The sequence below is a fragment of the Simochromis diagramma genome, unplaced genomic scaffold (assembly GCF_900408965.1).
Source record: "Simochromis diagramma unplaced genomic scaffold, fSimDia1.1 OVJJ01000304.1, whole genome shotgun sequence".
Lineage (NCBI taxonomy): Eukaryota > Metazoa > Chordata > Actinopteri > Cichliformes > Cichlidae > Simochromis > Simochromis diagramma.
The window spans coordinates 15,080,217-15,102,145 of record NW_024387030.1 but is presented as its reverse complement, the minus strand read 5'-3'; the positions used below and the strand labels follow the sequence as shown (position 1 = coordinate 15,102,145).

The following is a 21,929-nucleotide window of genomic DNA, read 5'->3' as shown; positions in this document are numbered from 1 at the left end:
ACAGAGTCCAGCACTGCCTCTGCTCTCACACTCAAGAGATGTTTTTCCTCTCTCTCTGTCTGCTCGCAGATTCTGAGTCACTCCAGCTTATCGATCCAGTCTAGGAATCTTGTGCTTATCAGAATGACCCATCTCCCTTTTGCAGAAAAACAGCATCAAGCAAAAATATTCCTTTTTTTGTTTATTTTTTTCAGAACAATAAAAATAGTTTAACAAAGACTTCATTCTCTCTTTTTTGACTATTTACAGCAGAAGATGAAAAAAAAAAAAAACAACCAAACAAATTAAAAATAAACAAACAAAACCCCTAAAACGGTCATGTCCATTTCATCTCCTCTTGGCTCTGTTCCCACCCCGATCCTCCCTCTCCACCCTCCTTTGCAGGCTTGACAAGAGAGTACCAGGGCCTATTGCTGTGTCTTTGACGAGGTATACAGGCTATTCAATGATTGGTGACACGTTAAATTACGGAGACATCGCTAACTTTTGCACTCGGGAGCTTCGCCTTTTGTTCAGAACTGCACCGCACTTGGCCCGTTCATGTATACGGTAGGTAACACTTAGCAGATTATGAGTGATGACACATGCTTCAACTTACTGGCATGACTGACTTAGGAAGATAAATGACACGATGACCCACTTTTTTTCAGTTTTTCTTTTTTTAACTGTGGAAACAACACGTAACTGAGGAAAACAAGACAACCGACATGTCTCAGATGCATTCCTTGTCCAGTGGAGATAAACTGCTGTGTGTGGAGGGTCCCTGAGGGAAGTGAAGAAAGATGGTTTGAAGCACTTACGCAAGTCATAACAGACACATCTAAGATTAATGGTTAGCTTCAAAAACGGAGCAGCTGTTATTACATTGCAGCGATACTGAATAATCACATGGAAGAAAACAGACCTCTCAGACAGCATGTGCAACCAGCGGACCTAAAAAAGCTTTTGGATACAGTACTTCAAGCTCCTTCTAAATGTCATAAAGCAATTAGGCCCTCTAAAGCACTCAATGGAAATGTCACAAGTAACTTGGATTTACACTCGTCACTTCTTAGTAAATAGCTGTATCCCAGCGGAGTAATGTCACTCTAGTAACGATAATTCCAAATGCAAATCCGAGATGAATCTCACTGTGTCACGATCTCTGTAGACTGTAGAGTTTTTGCATGCCATGCGTGACAGCAGGTAGAACGAGCATAGAAGAGACAGAGCTGAAGCTTATTATTGCAATGTTTTCCTATAGCATGAGACTGCAGTATTCCCAGGCCCTACTGGGAGTCGGGATCCACGTGTGTTACTCTGCCAACTGAGAACAATCACATAAAATCAGGGCTGAGTGGCTGAACAATCAACAGCAGATGAAGTGAAAAGATGCCTGAGTAGTTGTGGCTATTATGCACCTGATCAGGACAGAGGTATCAATACAGTCTGAGCAAACGCAAGAAGTCATACCATCAAACTTTAAAACGTAGAAATATTATACAACAGAGAAAATATGCAACAAAAAAAAGCGAGCTAAATCATCCATTTGAGATCAGAGAGGCAGAGGAAGAAGGGAGCAAAAACAGGTTGAGGGCCAGAAGCAGAAAACCTGTGTCCACACCGGGGTATTGTTACAGTAGTCCAGAGGTCTGCATGTAATAGTGGTGAGTTTGAGCACCATCTCTATGGCTGCAGGTCAGAGGGTCACTGGTCCAATCAGGTTGGAGGGTCATGGCTGTCAGAGCTGATTTCCAGTGCAGAGCGGCAGGCTGGCACAGTGATGAGGATAATGACGTCTTAGTGTCACATCGGATCACACAGCAGACACACAGTCGCAGAGCAGGAGTGGGCAGGCTGGGCCGCGGGGGCCCCAAATGCACCCGTTGGGCACAAACAGTCCAAAGGCCTGGCCTTTAGTGTTCCCATAGTTCTGAGAGGAGCTCCAGCACAGTGCAGAAAGGATAAAATGAAGCCGGATACTCACATTTCAAATGTTCACAAGGGGTCGATATATACTGTCAAGGGAGCAGTTGCTTCAATTAAGCCACATGGCTGGGAGAAGTGATGGATGCCTATTCATCCGTTTCAGTCAGTTATTTCAGGCCCAAATCAGGAGGGACATGAAGGCTCATTCGTTTTTGAGGGTTAAAATCCTCTTCTTCACTGGTCACCCCCCAGCCCTGGGCCACATGCCAATGTGCTGAGTGCTCCTATGTAACACAGACAATAACAGTAAGCCTCACGCATAATATGTCTGAGCAAGAGTTAAGATCTGCAGCCATGCTAGCAGCTTTTCAAGTTTAAACTAGCTTAGCACAAATAGAACAGGAGCAGGGCTGTCAAAACATCAGATTTCTACAAAAAAAATTGTCACGGCCATAATAATTGATAGCGGATATCTATAATAAAAAAGAAACATCAAATCTTAGTTATGGAGGAGCCCAAATCATAACAACATTTTTTTTTGCTATACGCTAATAAGGTGAAGTCCACAGAAAACCTTCAAAAATTACAACCCCAATTCTAAAAAGTTGAGACAAAATGTAAATAAAAACAGAATGCAATTATTTGCAAATCTCATAAACCTATATTTTATTTACAATAGAACACACAGAACATGGGACATGTTTCTCTTTCAAGAAAATTATTTGCTCATTTTGAAAAGCAAAAAAGTTGGGATGGAAGCAACAAAAGGCTGCAAAAATAATTGGTACTATAAAGAAACGGCGACCAATTAGATTCAATGGCAACAGGTCAGTAACATGATTGGGCATAAAAAGAGCATGTTAGAGAGGCAGAGTTCCTCAGAAGGTGGGAGAAGTTCACCACTCTGCAAAAAATGATCTACAAGTGAAGATAAAGCATTTCATCATCTGTAATATTTAATATTATCAAAACATTCTGATAATCTGTAGATATCATCCAAGATTTCAGTATTGGATGCCTGTAACCTTCAGGCACTCAGACAGGCATGACTGTCATGGAAATCACTGCACAAGCTCAGAAACACATATAGAAATCAACTGTTTAGTGTTCAGATGAACAGAAATTTGAATTTCATTTTGGAAAACATAGATGCCGCCTCCTCTCATCTAAAGAGCACGGCGTTCTAAACCCTGCTGCTCTGATGGTATGGGGCTGCATTAGTGCCTATGTAACACATCTGGAAAAACATCAGCTATGACATATAAAAGTTTTAGAGCAACATATACTCCCATTCAAACAACATGTTTTCAGGGAAGAGCTTGCTTTTTTCAGCAAGACAATGCTAAGCCATACAGAATCTATTACAACGGCATGGCGTGTTAGCCAAAGAGTCCAGGTGCTGCCTGCAGCTCTGACCTTTCTGAAAACACGGGTTTACGAGATTTGCAAATCATTTCAATCCATTTTTATTTACATATTTCAGAGTGTCCCAGTTTCTTAGCAATTGTGGTTTTACGATTTCCGATAGTCATCAACATAATTACCCTTTTAAATATCACTGCATGTCAAAGAAACATAAGTGGAATATTTGCGCCATCAGCTCTGGTACAATACGATGGGAATGCCATTTATTTTGCATAAAGCAAGTTTTTGGACAAACTCAAAATATGAGGTAATTAAAACTCTATATTACCAGACAAATTTCCTGGCAGTTCATCAAATATTTCTTCAGATAGTTACTAAACACACAAATGTGAACTCATTGTGCTACTACTACTACTACTCAAGGCACCAACGTTATTAGGATTCAACTTCTAAGCGTCATGAATGGATGCATCAAATGTCACGGCAGTACATCTGTGATTTGTTGGGAGATTTCAGTCTGGACCACAAGTGGTGCTCCACTGTGCCGTGTTGCAAGCATGTCTGAAAACAAGACCAATGTTGGACTACAAAATGCTCGTGCATGACCCTTAATTAGTTTTATTGTCCAGTACAATATGCAAAAATGCAGTTTGTCTAAATCAGATTTAAACTGGTAACAATCACTCGCATACCATCTGTTCTTGTCTTGTAATCTACTTGTTCTCTGACAAAGTACCACAAACGCTTACCTTCGATTTGATTTGTCCCCCTTGTGTAAAGACTATAAAGGTTTCTTCATCCAAACATTTCCAGTGGCCTGTGGCACTCCTTTCATTGGTTCCTTCATTTTCATACGTTCAATTCAGAGTTAGAGCAGAAGAAGAGGTCTTCATAGTCACACTGACTACTGATTCAAAAATATCCAGTAGTTCTGCAATGCAAGTATGGGTCTGCAATGACATTCAATCATCTACCAAACTTATCATTCACTTAAAAAAACAAAAAGTCTTGTCTGCAATTTTCCAATTTCTCCAGTGTTTTTGTTCATAACCCTTCTGCTCCAGTGAGGGAAGAAAAAACAAAAAAGCCACACTCCAAAAACATCTTCCGTTTTGCACGGAGTCACTTGTCAGGAAACACTGACAGTCCTTTGTAACCTTAAATGTCATATATATATATATATATATATATATATATATATATATATATATATATATAAAGGCGTTCATAAATTAATTAACAATGTTCAGTAGATAAAATACCACTTGCTTGCATTTCCGTCCTGAAATCATCACTTTGTGCTTTCCGCAAACAAAAAAAAAAAAAAAACATTGAAAAAGAAGCAGCAGATTTTTGCCAGAGGTTAATCCATATTAAAAAAATGTCTCTTTAAATCTAAAAGATTTTCTTTATCTGTGACGGCCGGGTATCCCATTGCCGTTTGCAGCCGGCTCTTCCAGCTCGTCGTCCTCAAAGCCATGAAAAGTGGAAGTGTCGCTCTCTGAGGTGGTGCCGAAGAGCTCCTCAGCTCCAGTAAAAGTCCCGTCTTCCTTCTCTTCTCCACAGTCAGCTGGACAGCAACAGAGTCAAGAAAGAAAATCATATGGCAATCATCACAGCATAATAAATCATGCAAAGATATATGTGAACATACTTGTGCACTGGCAGGCTGAGCAGGGAGACCCAGATTTACCCGTTTTCTTGTTTGAGCCCTGGCATTTATTACAGTAACTGTTGGGAATGCTGGTCCCACCTGGACCCTTTGGACCTAAACAGGAATTTCCAGAAAGAAATCAAAGTTTTAATGACAGTTGATTTAACCCAGATTATGTTAGGTACCTATACAAAGTCAGTTTGCAGAAAAAAATTGTTTTTCAATTTTAATTGCATTAAATAAAATTACATTTAATTTAATTACATTTGTCTACGCCTAAAAAAAGGATTAGGATTTTGCATTAGGATAAAAACAAACAAAACAACCCCCCCCCGAAAAGAAAACAACAACTTTAAAATATAACCAGAACAGGGTTGACAAGAAGCAAACTAATCGGGGTGAATATAACTTAAATATAATTTAAAGTGTTAAAAAAGAGGAACCTAAACAGGAGCCACAGGTGTCACATTTACTTACGTTTGTGTCTGTCAGTCTGTGGTGCAGTGGGGGGTTGGGAGGCAACTGTGCTCCTTTCCCCGGCTCTGTCCTCCTCTGCCAGGTGGGAATGGGTGTAGTGGTAACTTAGTCCTGTGCGGTTCCTGTAGCGCTTTGCACAGACTGCAAGAAACACAGGGGAGATGATCAGTCTCACTACTGTGGCTGCGTTTCATTATATAAATATAATTCTGGGAACACAGCATTTCTAAACGTAGAGTTGGGCAGGTGTTTCCCCCCCCTGCATCATCTGGCCATTTGTTTTTAGGATTATGGCTGGTTCTCATAGAGACCTTCACAAAGCTTATGAGTTAAAATTCCACAGAGCATCTGCTTAGATGGTAATAATGTCAAAGAAACATAGCTACAAAATATTTGTATGTACCCTTTTGTCTTTATAGGCAAGAACAAAGTGCAGACTGATAGCATCATTGAGCATAGAAGAAAATGGAAGAAATTCTATCTAATGGAGCTAACTATTCTACTTCTGGCACCAGCACTTTAAGCTCTGATTACAACAGTGAGTCAAATAAAACACCAAGCCACACATCATAATAACCGTGGCTCAGATTCAAAGCACCAAGGGCACCTTTCAGCTCGAGAAAAATAACATAATGTAAGGGCTAAATCTATAATGGCAGCTCTCGCAACAATACCACTCAACAACCGATCAAAATAAATCTCTAAAGAACTACAGTCAGAACAACAAATAAACGTACCTGAGGTTGAAGATTTGGAGTTCTGCCTTTGTTTGTATCTGTCTGAAACAGAAAAGACAAAAACACAAGAAGAAAGAGAAAAGATGAGGGTGTGTTTTTCCACACAGAGTCAGCAAATGGAGTCAAATCCAATACCCCTTACTTGGATTTTCCACATGCAACTTGCATGTACAAGAATAGCTAAGACTGCAGTGGCAGTAGTTCACAAAGTTTTATCCTGTTAAGTCCATAATTTGTTTTGCAAAGACACATTTTTTGTAGTTTTGCCTCTGTGCATCATCATCGAGTGGATTTTAAATGAAACAATCAAGATGTAGTTGAAGTGCAAACATTCAGGTTTAAAATAAGCAGGTTTTACAACAATTGTGCATCAACTGTTTAGGAATTACAGCCATTTCAATACATGGTCTCATTTTCAGAGGCTCGAAGGTAATTGGATAATTGGCTGACAAGCACTTCTCTTGTTATTTTATGACTAATAAGAAAGCAGATATAATCAGGGGTGCACATAAGTGGTCCGCATGTGCGCATTCGCTGTCAAAATAAAAGACGCGCACCAGATAAGAAGTTGCAACGCACGTTTGCGTCCATATAAAAGGCAGTGTTTCTGTCCGCTAGCGTGGGATTTTCACGGCACATTCTGCACCACATCTCTGTGCGTTCATCATTTGTTTGAAGCCAGCTCACCTCCTGCAACCACTTTTCCGAGAATACGCGCTTCTTTTAAACAAATATCTGTCCTCCTCCAGAAAATCTTATGTACGCAAACGCGCGTTGCAACTTCCTATCTGGTGCGCGTCTTTTATTTTGACAGCGAATGCGCACCTGCGGACCACTTATGTGCACCCCTGGATATAATATTGGAAGCTCATTCAAAGTGTTAAATTTCTATTCTTTTTGTTCCACTGTGATTTTAAATGAGATGTTAATGCAAGTGAGTGAGGCAGTCATGAGGCTGAAATACCCCCCCCCAAAAAAAAAAAAAACATTCAGAGAGATGGGAAAAACTTTCCAAGTGGCCAAATCAACAATCTGATGCATGATTCAAAAGAATAAATGCACTGTACTGGCAGCTCAGCAACACCAAAACCTCTGAAAGAACACAGAAAAGCACATGATGACAGAATTATTTCCATAGCTCAGAAAACTAACTTCACATCTAGTCAGGAGGTAAACTAGACACATCGTTATCAAGATCTACGACCATGAAACGCTTTCATGAATCGAAAAATAGCGCAGGCTGCACACCAGTGGTTACACTCAAGATTACAAAGGTCAGATTAGACTTTGTGAGAGAACATCAAAAAGAGTTTGCACAGTTCTGAAACAAAAAATCTCTACAGATGAAATCAAGGTCAACTTGCACCGGAATGACTGAAACAGAAAGCTATGGAGAACAAGACAAACAACTCATGATCTGAAGCAATCCACATGGATGGAAACCGAGAACCGGTTCCTAGCAGTCGAATTCCTCGGAATTGTTAGCCTGCCTGCCTATAGATCCCACTTATCAGTTCTTGCACTTCCGCTACAATCTGCTGATGTCAGTTGTCGGAGGAGGAAAATAGTTGAGAAGTTTAAAGCGTGGATATGGACATTACTTTTAATTTTATTGCACTAAAGGACAAGAGCGTAATGGTAAAGAGCAAAGTGCATCCAGGACAGAAGTAACTGTATTAAACTGTTAACACACCTTCGGTCTTAGCAAGCAGCTGTACAGACAGCATGCTAATGCTAAGCTATCCAAAAACCCAGAGTGGTGCTAAAGCCGAGTGAATGACGATCCCAGCCCAGGACTGGAGTCAAGTAATTCGTCATTTGGGAGCAGTGGTGAAGTCAGTCGCCGCTAAACTTCCTCAGGTAACGAAAGGATGAGCAGTCAAGCTGCAGCCTCCGTTTCTACCTGTTCATGGGACGTGAAATCACTGTGGCGATTGCTTTGAAGTCTCTTTGTGCTTCATTTTTGCTTTGTGCTGTTTGCTTTCTGTTCATACCTAAATACTAAGAAAGATCATATGCGTGTCCTCATTAGGACAGGGATTTGTTTTGGTGTGTTGGGCTGTAGCCTCAGGTTTATATTGTTTAATGATAATGAACAGACAGTGTGCTTCAGGTCATTTTACAGAGCAACATGAAAGTAATGTTATGAGTATTATAGTGAATTATTTTCTCCTTAATTAAGTAATTTACTGCATTACTTTTAACAAAAGTGTTCTGTGTAATATGTGAAATAAATTATTCGCAACAAAGAGAGGAAATGCATCCAACACGCACAAACAGCTGATCACACGACATGCAATTAATTGGCACGAATGTAATGTCTTTGATATGATGGCAGTAACTCTCAAAGCACAGCTAGTGAGAGCCCAATGAGAATCAATGGGAGAATTGACAAGGAATCGAATCGAATCATGCTGTTGACCATGACAGAATTTTGAAGAGGAAATCTTGATCTGTAGGTGCTCTTAACAGCCTCACAACCAAGGAAAGCCTTTTTCTTATCCTTTCTCACACACAGCAAGACAATCTCTGCATCAGACGTGTTCTCGCTACTGAAAAGACCTAGCTTGGTTTAGGTCAGAGGTCAGAGCTCGGATAGAGGGTGTGGGAGGCAGGACACATGATGCCCACTCACAGAATTCATCCAACAATTACCTGCTCCTTTTTTCACATGAGCTCATGAGCAAAGTGTGAAAGCGGCTTAAACATTATTCTTCCAATTAGGTCTAAAATATAAACAGACTCTGTAAAAAGCCTGTCCAATTTATTTTATCAGTGAGGAGTGTAAACAGTAGTACTCTAGGAAACTGTTAGTCTCGACTGTACAAGGTTACAACGTTAGATAACAAAATGAGAAGAAGAAGAAAAAAAAAGAATTCAGCAGATTATCTACAAATCATCTGTATGACGGTTAAATGATTTAAGAATTTGTCTCGACTTACTATCACAGACATATGGCTTATCATCATCTAGATCTGTCCTCCTGCGACCTGAACCCCGACCCTGAAGAAAGGCAAAAAAAAATAAATAAATTCAATGAGACTGTCTGCTATGGAATCTGTGTTTTTAACATACAGACGTAACACATAAAAGATCAGCCTGAGTTAACTGTGATTTGACTTTTTTGATTTTTCTAAACTGCATCTCCAGTATGTGTCCATCATCGTTTCTCCAGCCACTTACTCTTCCTTTTCCCCGATGTCTCCGCTTGGGAGTGTCCACCTCGTAGTCGTCATCGTCATTGAAAGCATCTTCTGCTGCATCTGCCTCCAGAACCCTCTGGGACAGAGAGAGATAGAGTAATGGATGATCAGTACTGATTAGAGCTTAGCTAGCTAGAGGAAAGGGGGGGAAATAAATAAAAACACTGTGATGAGGCAACATTTTGATTTTGATCACATCAGTTGCAAAGCCTGTGAGGATTTGGGTCAACAATGCCCTCAGCCCTAACCTTGACATCTTAATACATCTCCATTTTCATTTCGATCCCAACAACAAAGCTATACAGCTTTTCAAAATCTTAGTTTAGAACAAACATTTGAAGCATTAACAAAACATTTTAAGCACATTTCTCCCCCCAAAGATTTAATGTCTTTATACGTGCAGTTTTTGTGACTACTGAAAGTTATGGCTCTCCTCATTTATTTGGAAAGGGCTTTGGTCTTGTTCACGCAAAATAGTATTACCAGAGCGGCTGCAGAGTGGCAAGATTTCCTTCTGAAAGGACTTGGCCATTATGCTCCAAGCACCCTCTTTCCATAAATATGGATGTTTCCACAAGAGTATTTTAGTGGAATGTGTGATGCTAGGAGATATACCTGCTTTTGACTTGCAACAAGAAACAATAAAGATACTGACATTTTTTTCACAGGCAGAGCTACTGCATTGAAAACTCAAGTTCTATACCTTCCCTTTTCCTAAAATGCCTCTCAGTGAGACAACAGTCATCTAACAAGCACCGCAGGTCAGCTGGAAAAACTTGGCAGGTTGCCTTGGCAACCAGTTGGGGCACTAAACATCACTGTGAGTGCCAAGGCCTTCGATCGTTTAACTGATATCACACAAGATTAACATTTTAAAATGTTTACCGGATGCTATGAACCGCACTGATCCACACGCAGTTTGACTGGACCCACCTGGATCTCCAGCAGGCTCTCCTCGTCGTTCTTGGAGGCGTTCCTCTTGTCTAGGCCCTCTCCACGAAGCAGAGCTTCCAGTGTAGTGCTCTGAGTCGGCAAAGTGTCCTTTGACATGAGACCGCCGTCTGCATGAAGACAAATAACAGGCAACATGTGATGAGTCATCACAACACCGGCTTAGTGTTTGTCAACTGTGCGCTTTAAGTGAAAACATCAGAGTGCTAATACACAGCATGTGCAGTGTATCACCATCAAGCACTATAAATTTCGATAGGAACCAGCAGTGTCACAAACTGTGACCTGCATGAGCAGCTTTTATCAGCATAATTCCATTATCTTCCTTCTCTTCCACTCTTACTAGAACTCATAAAAGCATGTGGCAATTTGGTGTAGCATTTGTTTTTTCTAATGCTTATCATCTCTTTGGCCTGCAGCAGAATGTGTCATCACAGCCATTTTTCCACAACAATATACTGCTGGAAAACAACAAAAAACAAAACATACATGTACTGGCTCTGAGGAAGACTGCACAGTCACTGAGCTCTCGGTACTGTTGCCCTATGCAGACATTATGCTGACTTTGTCCACAGGAATGTACTTATGTGGCTTATCACTTTAACTTGAACACATGCAGATATCTCCTCCTACACTGACAATCTAAACAAACAGTGTAGGAGGCGAGCAGGTTGAGCAGACAAAGCAGAACAAACAAAAGCTTTGACAGCTAGTCGGATCCACACATCTTATTTGCACAATCTCCTCTACAGAGAGCTTCATGATCATCCAGTTGCTTTGTGGGTCTTTGAAGAGGACATACTTCAAAGCCCCGGCTTTTGCAGAATATTGAGCACGTAGGACCTGAAACAGCAGAGGACTGCATAGGTGAGAGGCAGGCACAAAGAGATGGGTACGAGAGGGAGAAAGCTCTTTGCTTCTTAAAAATTGGCCCTTCCACCATGTGGCAGCAGCCCCTCACCATTGTGTCTGCACACATTGACTTTCAACTCTCCGCGACGAGACAACCCCCCCTCACCCCCATCCTTTCCCTCCCTCCCTCTCTCTCCCTCTCTCAACCCATGGGAGCTGGGGGGGGCTAAAAATAGAGCCGGCAGCAGCCTGCAGCAGGGAGCTGATTCTGCATGCAGCCCCAGTCCCTCTAGCACACCATCAGACAGTGAGACAGACTCTGGTTGCTGCCCTGAGCTGGCCACCTCTGGCCAGCTGTACAATGTGCTCCATATAAGAGACGCCAGGTTAAATCGGGGTACGTTTCCCCTCTGATGGGCACTCACACACAGCGCATACCAATCCACTTTTTATTGGAGAAGGGAAGGGACAGCAGGGTGGTGGTGTGGTCTCGGCAAGCACAAGCTCAGTGGAAAACAATAGGCTACAATGGGATGTGTTTAGGAAACAAAGGCTTTGTTCACATGCTGTCACTACATCTTGGTTTCTCTTTCCAGTCTCTCTCGCTCTCTCTCGCTTCCTCAACATCCCAACAATTTTTCCTTCTAACATGCAAAACACATAAACACGGCACCACAATCTTGGAGATTTCTGTCAAAACATTATGCCATTTTCTTTTTGCAGAAACTACTTGAAAGAGAAAGATGTAACCTTGCATTTCTGTGTTTATTCCTTAGGATAGTGTAACCTCCCAGTGGGTATGAAAGCTTTGGGCACAGAATGGACCTGTTACTCGGTGTTGAGAAAGACTGGCCACCAAACACAGACACACTGCGTGGCAGGCTACAGGGAGAGAAAGATGAAAGAGTTGCCAGAGAGAAAGAGACAAACCCAATCAGCAAGGGAGGTGGCAAGTAGAAAATAAGATGGAGTGAGAATATAGAGAGGGTAAATGTGTTGAGTGAGCTGTTTCAAGTGGCAGTCAGAGAAGACCAAACTTCATTCCATAACATTTATTAAATACTGTCTGCAGTGGCCAAACTCTGTCTCGCTGCTCCCAGCAGCGGTAAATCTAATTACATGTTCTACTTCTCACAAAACAAGTTTACCAGCCGGGGTGAACACAGCCACATTTCATCCTCTGAAAAATGACTGGCAGCCTGCTCTGCTCATTGCGCTGAGACTGACTGATATGCTTTTAGTGAGATTATTCCAGATCATCACCAGTAATCACATGAGCTGAAGGAGGTGGGTGGAGATCGAGGGGGAGCCGGCTGAGTGGGAGGAGAAGCTGAGTGGAGCAGAGAGCGGTGGGCAGGTGACATGCCGAGAAGAGGCTGCAGGGTCTTACCGAGCTGGAGGCCGTAAATGCCCAGGCGGGGATCTGTGGAGTTGTGCAGCCGTCTTTTCTTTCGCCAGCAGCGGGCGGGGTACGTGTACATCTGTCCGGCTGCAACACCTGTAGAATGGACGCCATGAATGAAAATTCAAGTCTCATGGCAATTTGTTTGTTTCGACATAAAGTCCTTCAAACTTTTTGTTTTTCTCTATGCCTGCACCAATTTTTCTGTCCGAGACTGACAGGACAGTCTCCAAACCACCAAACCATAACAAACTAAACCAAATCATGATCATTTACTAATCCTAGCCAAGTAGTTTTGTTCCCTAAACTTCACTAAAAAGCACTTAATAATGTATTTTATGTCTTTTAGCTGAAGGTTACTTGCCACTCCCAACCACTAATACCCCTTTTCCATTAGTACATACTCTGATTGGCTCGACGTGACTTGGTTTGGCTTGACTCGTTTTCCACCGAATATGCGTAGGGCTCATTACAGTAACGTGACCGAACGTCCCATGACATCATTTGTTTGGGACACAAATGCCACAACAAAGGAGGAAGTCGAGGCGATGGCATAACTGCTGCTCGGTCTGTGGCTTTTTGTCAAACTTTTTTTGTGTAGCCATTTCTCTCACTGCTGGGTTTCAAGATCGCTGTTTTGATTTTCATGAAGGAGACGCTCTCATGACTCATCGAGTGACGTCGCTGACTATCTAATCGGTGGAATTCGGTCTGTTGATGTCTCCTTTTCGGATCATCTCGGATCCCTTGGAATCCCGGTCAAGTAGGTACTTGAAAAGTACCTGGTACCAGGTAATAATGGAAACACTAAAAACCGTGTCGAACTGATCCAAGTCTTCTTTCTTTTTGCATGCATAGTGTGGGTGTTTTCACTCACCGGGGCTGCGATGGTGACGTTCCATCCAGATGTAGCAGTTGTTCTGGGCCACCCCGGTTTGAGAGTCCAGGAATGGCAGGCGGACGCTGCGTTCAGCGCACAGGCGGGCATTGTAGCTGCGGCACTGCTCAATGGCCTCTTTATAAAACTGGTCGCCCAACCTGTCAAAAATAAGCAAAGATCAATGACAAGGGTAGATATGGTTGGTTAACTTTAACTAATTGTAAATGACATCACCTGCTGGTTAATGAACTCCTGTTTTTAACCTACGAGCATTAAAACACACCTTCACTACATGGGACTCCTAAGGGGTGGATGTGACGAACATTACTTGCTCAAACAATACCAAGCGATCAATCAAAATGCATGCTTGCCTTAAAGCACATTCTGCTTTATCATTCATTTTGACTCTAGGGGGACAACAGACAATGTGCAAACAGACACACCGTGTTGTAGAGATGCACCGACTGATCAGTCAGGGACCAGGATCGGTCCATTCCTAGCATGCTGACCCCTGACCCATCTCACTTATGTCCAATTAGAAGCCGGACTGTTTCGTGCACAACAACACGAGCAAAAAGCAATTCACGTGCAAACTCACAGCCGTGTGCTAAGATGTCATCAGAGTAAACTCACTTCACTGTGAGTGAAGACACAAAATTCACACCTGGTGAAATCTATTGCATTTGCTTTTGTTTGGTAAGATAGAACATGGTAGGTAAAGGTGCATCTCATTTTCAGCACTCTTTTGTCAGGGGTTTAAATGAGAGGAGATCCAGGAAGTTGCTGCAGTTTAGGGAAAACTGTAACGTGTACTAATGTCTTTTAATCTAAAAAAAGTTACGCGTTGAAGAAAGGTTCATAGAAAGAAAATTGGGATCAACAAAAATTGGTACTGACAGGACACGCTATCAATTAGGGCTGGGCGATATGGCCTAAAATTCATATCGCGATATAATTTGAAGCACGTGCGGTAACGATATATATCGTGATATATTCTGTTCTTCTGTATAACGTATTTTCCACACTATAAGGCGCACTTAAAATCCTTTAATTTTCTCAAAAATCGAGTGTGTGCCTTATGTATGAATTCTGGTTGTGCTTACTGACCTCGAACCGATTTCTGCGTGCAGAGATCTGTTAAAAAATGTTTTAGTACAACTTTGGTAAGCCGCACTGCTTGATGGATTGTCAGAGCATTACGGCTGCCGTAGTGAGGAGCTTCGCGGAGTAATCTGGGTCCAAAACTCCATCCCTTCAGGTCCCAAAATCAAACGAACACTGAGAGTTAAAAACTGTCAAAATTATTTCATCTTTAATAAAATCATCAGCATTGCTGCTTTACCGGGTGTAACAATTAAGTTTAACATCCAGGCATCCATGAAAACAGAAGTTATTAAATTTAACGTAGTTACAAGTTAGCAGGAATTTAGCTCGCTAGTTTCCACCTAAACATTTCATACCATGTTCTGACAGAGATTTTTGAAGCTAATTAAAACGTACAGCTCTGTTATCAACTTCCAACATAAATGAAGACAGAAAACTAAACAGCAGTGACGTTTGCAGGGTTACTGAAGTTGGACTACCTGGTATATAATGTTGTGCTACGTGATTAATGGTTGTAGCCGCTGCGATGCTTTCGACCAAAACAGGCACAGCTTGATGACATCATCAACATGCGCTATCGCGATAGAGCGGTATAGTCAAAATCTCTATATCGTTGGCCAAATTTATATCGTTTCTATCGTATATCGTTTATATCGCCCATCCCTACTATTAACGTTACATTTTTTTTTAGAAATTTAAATCAGCCAATAAAAACATATTGTATTCAACAAAAACTAGGGATTGAGACCACAGCCCCAGCAGTAAAGTGTTTCCTGTACATGAATATGGTAGAGCAAATGTGTCCTTTTGCATATGAATTTCCACACAGAAAAAAAACTCAACTGCACATCGCTGGATGTGGGTGACCTGTGTGTTGGTCGAATGCTGAATGAATGACAAGTGGACCCAGACAGGGAAGGGAGTGACAGTGGAGTTCACCGGGGAAAGGCAGTCTAAAAAACTCCATCACAGAGCCAAAAATACAATATGAAAAGTACATACTGTGGCTGCAGTGGACACTTCATTGCTTTTAAAAGTCTAGGTTTCACTTCAGTTCTTTGTATGTTAACTTCTCCACAGCTGGCCGATGGACCAACAAAAGTACATCAAGAGTAGCCCACAGACCGGTTGCACCACATACTTTGCACACTGCCTCTATGGACAACAGAACACTCTCTGCAGGTAGACGGGCACTCTACGACTGCCCACGGACTGCCTTTGTGCTACCACTGCTGAAGTATAATTTCAACATCAAAGTATTTCTTCCAGAATACTTTTTTACAATCGGTGGAGTCGCTCTCTGCTGGCCACAACCCACAAGACCCACAAGCTACATCCATCTTTTATATACAGTCTATGTACAGTAGTGGAAGAACAAAAAAGGAGCACAGAAAAGTCAAGCAAACAGTCTATATTAAAAATACTCAAAAGTTAAAAAAGCTTAACAACTCTTACAGAACAGATCTGTTTATTAGCAATTCATATTACAGCTAGCACCAGTGGGACTGAATTTAATAATGATATATCCGGTAAACATGCAATATTTGCCTTTGCACTATAGTGGAGTAGAAACAGACTGTAGAAAATGGGGATGCTCTTTTAAAGTGCAACTACTAATCAGACTTGAGTAAATCTACTCTTGTAGTTCTCACCACTGTTGACACAGCTGGGACACTGATGTGGAAGCTCCTTTGAAGAACCGGTCAAGAAGTGCTGTGCTGCTAACAATAAGGGCGACTATACATACGCAGCATCTGACATCCAAGATATTCATCATGTACAAATGCTGCGATAAAGGCCTGTTGCTTTCTTTCACACTATCTGTTTCCTGTACATTCAAGTCCCCAAGAACCCAGCAATGCTGTTAGCATCAAACCCTGTTCAATTTAGGGATCAAACTGACAGCTGAGCTTCTCACTGCTGTCTCCACCTTGCCAACAGGGGGAATTTGTGGAAAGAGAAAAAAAACAATGCATCCCATTTACAACAGTTCGACCACTCTGCTGCTCCCACTCCTGAGGTTAAACATATTATTACCTCTGTGGGCTCTTTGTTTGATCTGATTCAAGACAGGCTGTGAGCTACACTGACGCTGACTGTGTTAGATTATCACGCAAACACTGAATCTGGGGTCTGATATAAAGTCACTCCTCCGACCAGCAAGCAGCCAAGACTCTCGCACTTTAGTTCCACTTTTCTTAGTGCTGCTGAGATTTTGGCACTCCCTGAGGGTTTCAATGTTAATATTCAGAGTGAAATGGGGGAGGAAATTTCACATTCAAGCCCTCAATCGCTGCCACACGCCTGGTATGGTAATTAGCCTACTTAATTAATCTCAGCAGAGTGCCTAGCACAAGGGCAGGTTCTAATTTGACTATATCAAAGACGAAGGTAACTGCTTCAACTCTGAAATCATGACACGGTACTTTGGATGCGTTTTCTACAGTTTGCTATTATATCACAGGGCCAAGAGGGCCCAATAATAGCTACTGGTTCTTCTGGTATAAACATCCCCACATCCAAATAATGAAGTTCCTCCATGTGTTCTCAATTACAGCATTAGAAGGACGGCCATTTTGAAGTGAAACTAATGAGCTGCGGGTTGTGAGTCGAGGCTGGAATTTTAAAGCGGAGGTAGAGGTGCTGGAAGGCTGATTTGTCAGTGCTGCTCGGATCCCACACTCCTCCTTTACCTCCGTCTTTGCCACCACCCTTGAGACAACGTCCAGCTATGCATTTGAGACAAAACCAGAGTGTGTGTGTGTGTGAAGTTTCCGGGAAGGACAGGCTTCGTGTCAGTGTGATTGAGAAGAGTAAACAGTCGCAGGTACAGAGCTAGCGCAGGGAGGGGTGGAAAAGTGTGAGGGAGATGAAAAGGGAGAGGGAAGGAAAAGCTAACAAGCAGATCATGACTAATAAACACAGGACTTTATTCTAATGAATAATTGCATTACTACTGCTCCCTGCCTAATAAAGACGTAGCTGATTGATTTGCGTTGCATACAAAGCCAAAAACAACATAAATTTCTCACATGTAGCAGGGCTTTCTCTGGCTTTAAGGTGCAGGAATTTTTACAAGCGTATTCACACAGGGATAGACTCAAAACAGATTTGCCACAAAGCATGACCACACAGGATCAGCGGTTTGACATGCTTGCTAGTAGCTTCATCGAGGATTTAAGAGAAATGTTTAGCTCATGAAAAAAAATAATAGCACGCGGCTTGGTAATAAAACGCATAAATTAGATTTGTCAAATGTGTACCATGTGCGGAGTGTCTCGTTTCCAACAGTAAATCCCTGTCAACCTAACCTGTGTGCTTCAGTGGCATTCCTTGATATCAACACACAGCTGCGATGGGGCATAGTGTGACATATCAGTTTACTAAAAGCAGATCGGCTGCGAGTGCTCCCCGAAGTCAGCTACGGGCGCACGCTAGTGCCAAGAAACCCCTGCGATTACTCGAGTTGAATGAAGGCGGGAGAGGATGCCGGTTGGTCTCAAGTGAATCCTGGAGTGCAAGGGGGTTTGAGGAGGGAGGATGGTGGAGCATCTGAACATGTAAGTGGGTGAAAGACTTCTGGTGGTTGCTAGCTGTGTGCGCAACAGCACGAGCTGCATCAGAGCCCTGCCTCCCCCAGCAGCAGGTGTTCCAGCTTAGGTGAGAGAACTTTCTGACACCTGTAATGAGTGACAAGACCCACATGTCCAGCGACTCAGGAGGGGGGGGGGGCGCGCACACATACAGACACCACCTCCAACTCAGTATTCACAACCTTCCGCCTTGTTCTGAGAGACTAGTCTGTTGACTTGGCTGAAAGATAACTTCAACTTTATATTTTTGGACATTATTTTCATAATCGAGTTAAGATCAGAGAATGAAGCAACAGTTTGAAGAAGAACTGATCAAGTAACACACATGCGCAGTTAGATGATTGGATAAAGCTTTCAAGTATGCAGCTGAATAATACAATTATGTTCTGACCAACTACAGACAACTAAAATGTATCTCTGGAGCCTTAGAGAGGTGTGCAATCCACTGGTTTAGACAATCTGGCTACATTTTTAGCTTGTCTGTTTTCTATTACAAGACACAGAAGAAAAATACACAAAAATGAGCTCAAATTTGCACTAAACCAGATTTAGCTGTTAGAATTAGCCATAAACACTTGAGACTTGTGTGCATGCCACAGCCTCAGAGGTATGTACAACACATCCCCGATGTCTTCCAGCTGAGCAGAGAAGGTGAGTGTGCGCATGAGGGTGAAGAACAAAAGCAAATCTTGTGGCCAGTGGGGCCTCCGCTATCAGCGTGTTCCTGTCAACGGTTCACCGTGTCACATGGCTGCGTCCGTAATGTAAGCGTGTGTCAACTCACGTTTTGCATATCTAACGACAAACTGAGAGAGCAGGAGAGCTACGAGTGAGCTGCAGTCATGACAAAAAGCTAGTGCTTTACAATAGCCCGGCTTGTAAGGAGAATATGTAAGAGCAACAACAAAAACAAAACAAAACAACAACAAAAATCTGATATAAAACAACTTCTGTCTCGTGTGCTCTATTTAGAAGGTATCTCAAACTTGCAGGTGCACTGCTGCTCCACAGGAAGCAAGAGCTACCACATAACAAGGGTAGGGGGAGGGCCTACAGAGTGACTGCATCCTGATAGCAACCTCTGATTACACCAATCAGAACAACACAGTCTGGCTGAGGGCAGGGGTAAAAAAAACCCAGACCATACACCTCCACACTGCAGTACCAATAAACAGCAAGCCTGACTCACTCAAAGTCTACTCAACAGCAAATGACAAGAAAGCTGACAACACGAATCCGGCGGGTGGAACGTCAGGAGAGCTGCGGATGGAAGATGTGTCCAGGCGGCAGATAAACTCCAGCTGTGGCTCAAATTTTAATGAGCAGCTTTATGCGCTCCCCTTATTAATTAAATATTCCAGCCTCCATTTTAATCAGCAGATTCTGGAGATTACTGTCGTCCAACAGAGCTCAGAGAAGGGGACAGACCTCAACCAGGCGTGCGCGGGCCTGCATGCTCCTGCTCCATCAGCCTCATCCTCACAAAGTCAAACTAGCAGTTCCATTTCCCTGAAGTGAATCATCTTAATACAAAAAAAAGGTCAAACTGGTCCACGGGAGCGACATCCAATTAGTGTCAAGTGTGACTAATTATAATCTGACAAACGTGTGAAATGAAGTCAGAAACCCGAGACAGAGGCTAATTATAGCAGATTGAAACACTTCATTAAGCACAGCTTATAGCAAGGAGACATTCCACATCAGAATGCTAAAACGTCAGTGAGATGAAGCCGCGGCTTGACAGCAGACAGATACCGAGGCTTGCTGGGGCACAAGAGAAATGGCCCAACACCGGTAGTCATGAAATGCACCTCTGCGTGCTCTCGTGAAAAGGCGTGAGGTACGAGAACAGCAGCAGTTTAGATGGGGAGGGAATTATTTATTGAACATTTGCACTGAACATCGAGTGTGTTCGCTGAGCTGCTCAGGTGCCAGCAGGAGGAGGCTGTGATTGCACCGGGCAATTCCCCGGTGAGTAAAACTGTTGAGCAGTTTGAGCGAAAATTGAGAGCATGCGCAGTCGACTGAGGAGTACATAACGATTCAACATGCCCCCCCCCACAATTTCTTTTTTTTGTGTGCAGGGAGGTTATCTTACTAGGAGGCCACTTTACTGGATCATCACAAATACATATACATATATACTCTGGATGCTTAAAATTAACTTCTCCCTAGATGGTGCAAAAAACACCATCCTTTCCAGCATCCTTTCCTAGGTGTAATAATGCCTCAATAACAATGGCAGCATGGGGTGCATGGATGTGCAAGGTGCTGTGAGGTCCACTCCTTGTGCTCACAGTCCACTGAGGTGGCAGGGTACCTCTGTGAAGGAGCAGATGGTTCTCCTGCTTGTGCCCAACACTTCCTCTCTGTCGGAGCATCTCTCTGACAGATGGGCCCAGGATCCTGGACCAAGCTAATCTCCAGCACTCCTCCACTTAAAGGCACAGTGGAGACAGCCTGCACTATACCTCCACAGTCCCGTGATTATAACACATCAATACAGGCGGACTGCTTGGTGACAGCCGCGCAACTTAACATGCATTTAAAGATTTAACAGACCACAATGTGCAGTACAAAAATGACAAGGAGCGAGAGGCCAAGTGTGTCTAACTTGCAGTGATACGTCTACCAGTAGGAACTGGTAAAACAATACAGAAGAACAAAGGAGAAAATGGGAGGGAAAGGTGGAGTATTTCTTTGAAGTTGAGGGACAAAAAACGGCCGTGCATGCACTATTTGAGCGCAGGGTGACAGCCTATTTTCAGCGGCGGAGTCAACTGCTGTCACTTTTGTCGATTTCGCCAGCAAGCATGCAAATACAAAATGCCTCCTCCCTTGCTTTACCGGGTCCTGACCACGTCTGCGCTCGGAGGAGCCAAAGTTGACATGTCGACAATTCACACCAACTATAAACGACTTTCGGAATGTCAGATGATATTCCGCCGCTATGCCCCACCGAGCGAAGGAAGAAATTCGGCTTTTTAATTATTCGTAACGGCGCAAAGGCACGTTGTGGACAGTTTTTTTTTCCAAATAAATTTACAGCCCAGAAAAAGACGACACTCTCCCGTGTTGTATGCAAAGCCGTGTAGAGGAAAAGCCCCGCTAGTACAGCGAAAATGTCAAGCAGCCGAACGCACGTTGTTTAAAACCAAATGTTGAAATCTAGCGGAATTGAAAAAATAAAAAAGAAACTATACGAGGTTACTTTGCCATGCAAGAAGTACACAAAATGAATTTGGACAGCTTAATAGCTCATATGCACACGGCTGGAAATGGCATGCGCTAGCGCTCAGTTTAAATGTACGACTTGGCAACAAAGTAGATATTCACAATTTCCTCAATGTCTAAATTACTTACGCTTTTAGTGGATTCTGAATGACAGCCGCCATTTTGCTACAATGTAACGCAATATCGGCGTCTTGCAGTTCTGAGGGAAACCTACGGAAATTGACCAATCGGAGCTCAGGGTGAATTCGTGGACCAATACATCTGCAGCATGAGCGGATAGGGCGTGGCTTAATGGGGTAAACTGTCAAAATTATTTTAAAGGGTTTTCCCTTGTATTTATATTGTACACAACTGAATAACAGCACTTTTAAAGAGACCCTTACTGTAGCTTTGGATAGATATCACATGCAACTTCCTCTATTGGCTCACTGATACCATGCAGTGTATTGGCACAGAATATCAACATGGAAGCTTGGGTTTAATTATTTATTAAAATAATTATAAATCATTTATTATTATCAATAAGCACCAAGCAAGTATTACTTGATTTTTTTTTCTCGTTTATCTGA

General features: G+C 42.5%; 1 protein-coding gene across 2 annotated transcripts; it reads right to left on the bottom strand.

The window, feature by feature from the left end:
• Positions 1–166: 166 nt before the first annotated feature.
• On the bottom strand, positions 167–21,713 carry LOC120740349 (zinc finger protein DPF3-like). Of its 2 annotated transcripts, none has more exons than XM_040042654.1 (11): positions 16,186–21,713; positions 13,427–13,587; positions 12,538–12,645; positions 10,278–10,405; positions 9,325–9,420; positions 9,084–9,144; positions 6,142–6,183; positions 5,405–5,545; positions 4,928–5,041; positions 4,023–4,843; positions 167–2,192 (listed from the first exon to the last, which is right to left on the bottom strand). In XM_040042654.1, exons 1-10 carry the CDS (start codon positions 16,308–16,310, stop codon positions 4,683–4,685), a joined length of 1,137 nt encoding a protein of 378 aa, XP_039898588.1. In that variant the 5' UTR covers positions 16,311–21,713; the 3' UTR covers positions 167–2,192; positions 4,023–4,682. The 2 variants fall into 2 exon arrangements, with proteins under 2 accessions (XP_039898588.1, XP_039898589.1); XM_040042655.1 differs by having other exon boundaries at positions 21,490–21,713.
• Between the last annotated feature and the right edge of the window lie 216 nt (positions 21,714–21,929).

Bases quoted from the DNA above. Each gene is read 5' to 3' on its own strand.
- LOC120740349 (XM_040042654.1), bottom strand. From the start codon at position 16,310: ATGATGAATATCTTGGATGTCAGATGCTGCGTATGTATAGTCGCCCTT. The intron at 10,406-12,537 runs GTAAGACCCTGC...GTCTTCATGCAG, and splicing joins CATTTACGGCCTCCAGCTCG to ACGGCGGTCTCATGTCAAAG. The intron at 5,546-6,141 runs GTACGTTTATTT...TGTTTCTTGCAG, and splicing joins CTCCAAATCTTCAACCTCAG to TCTGTGCAAAGCGCTACAGG.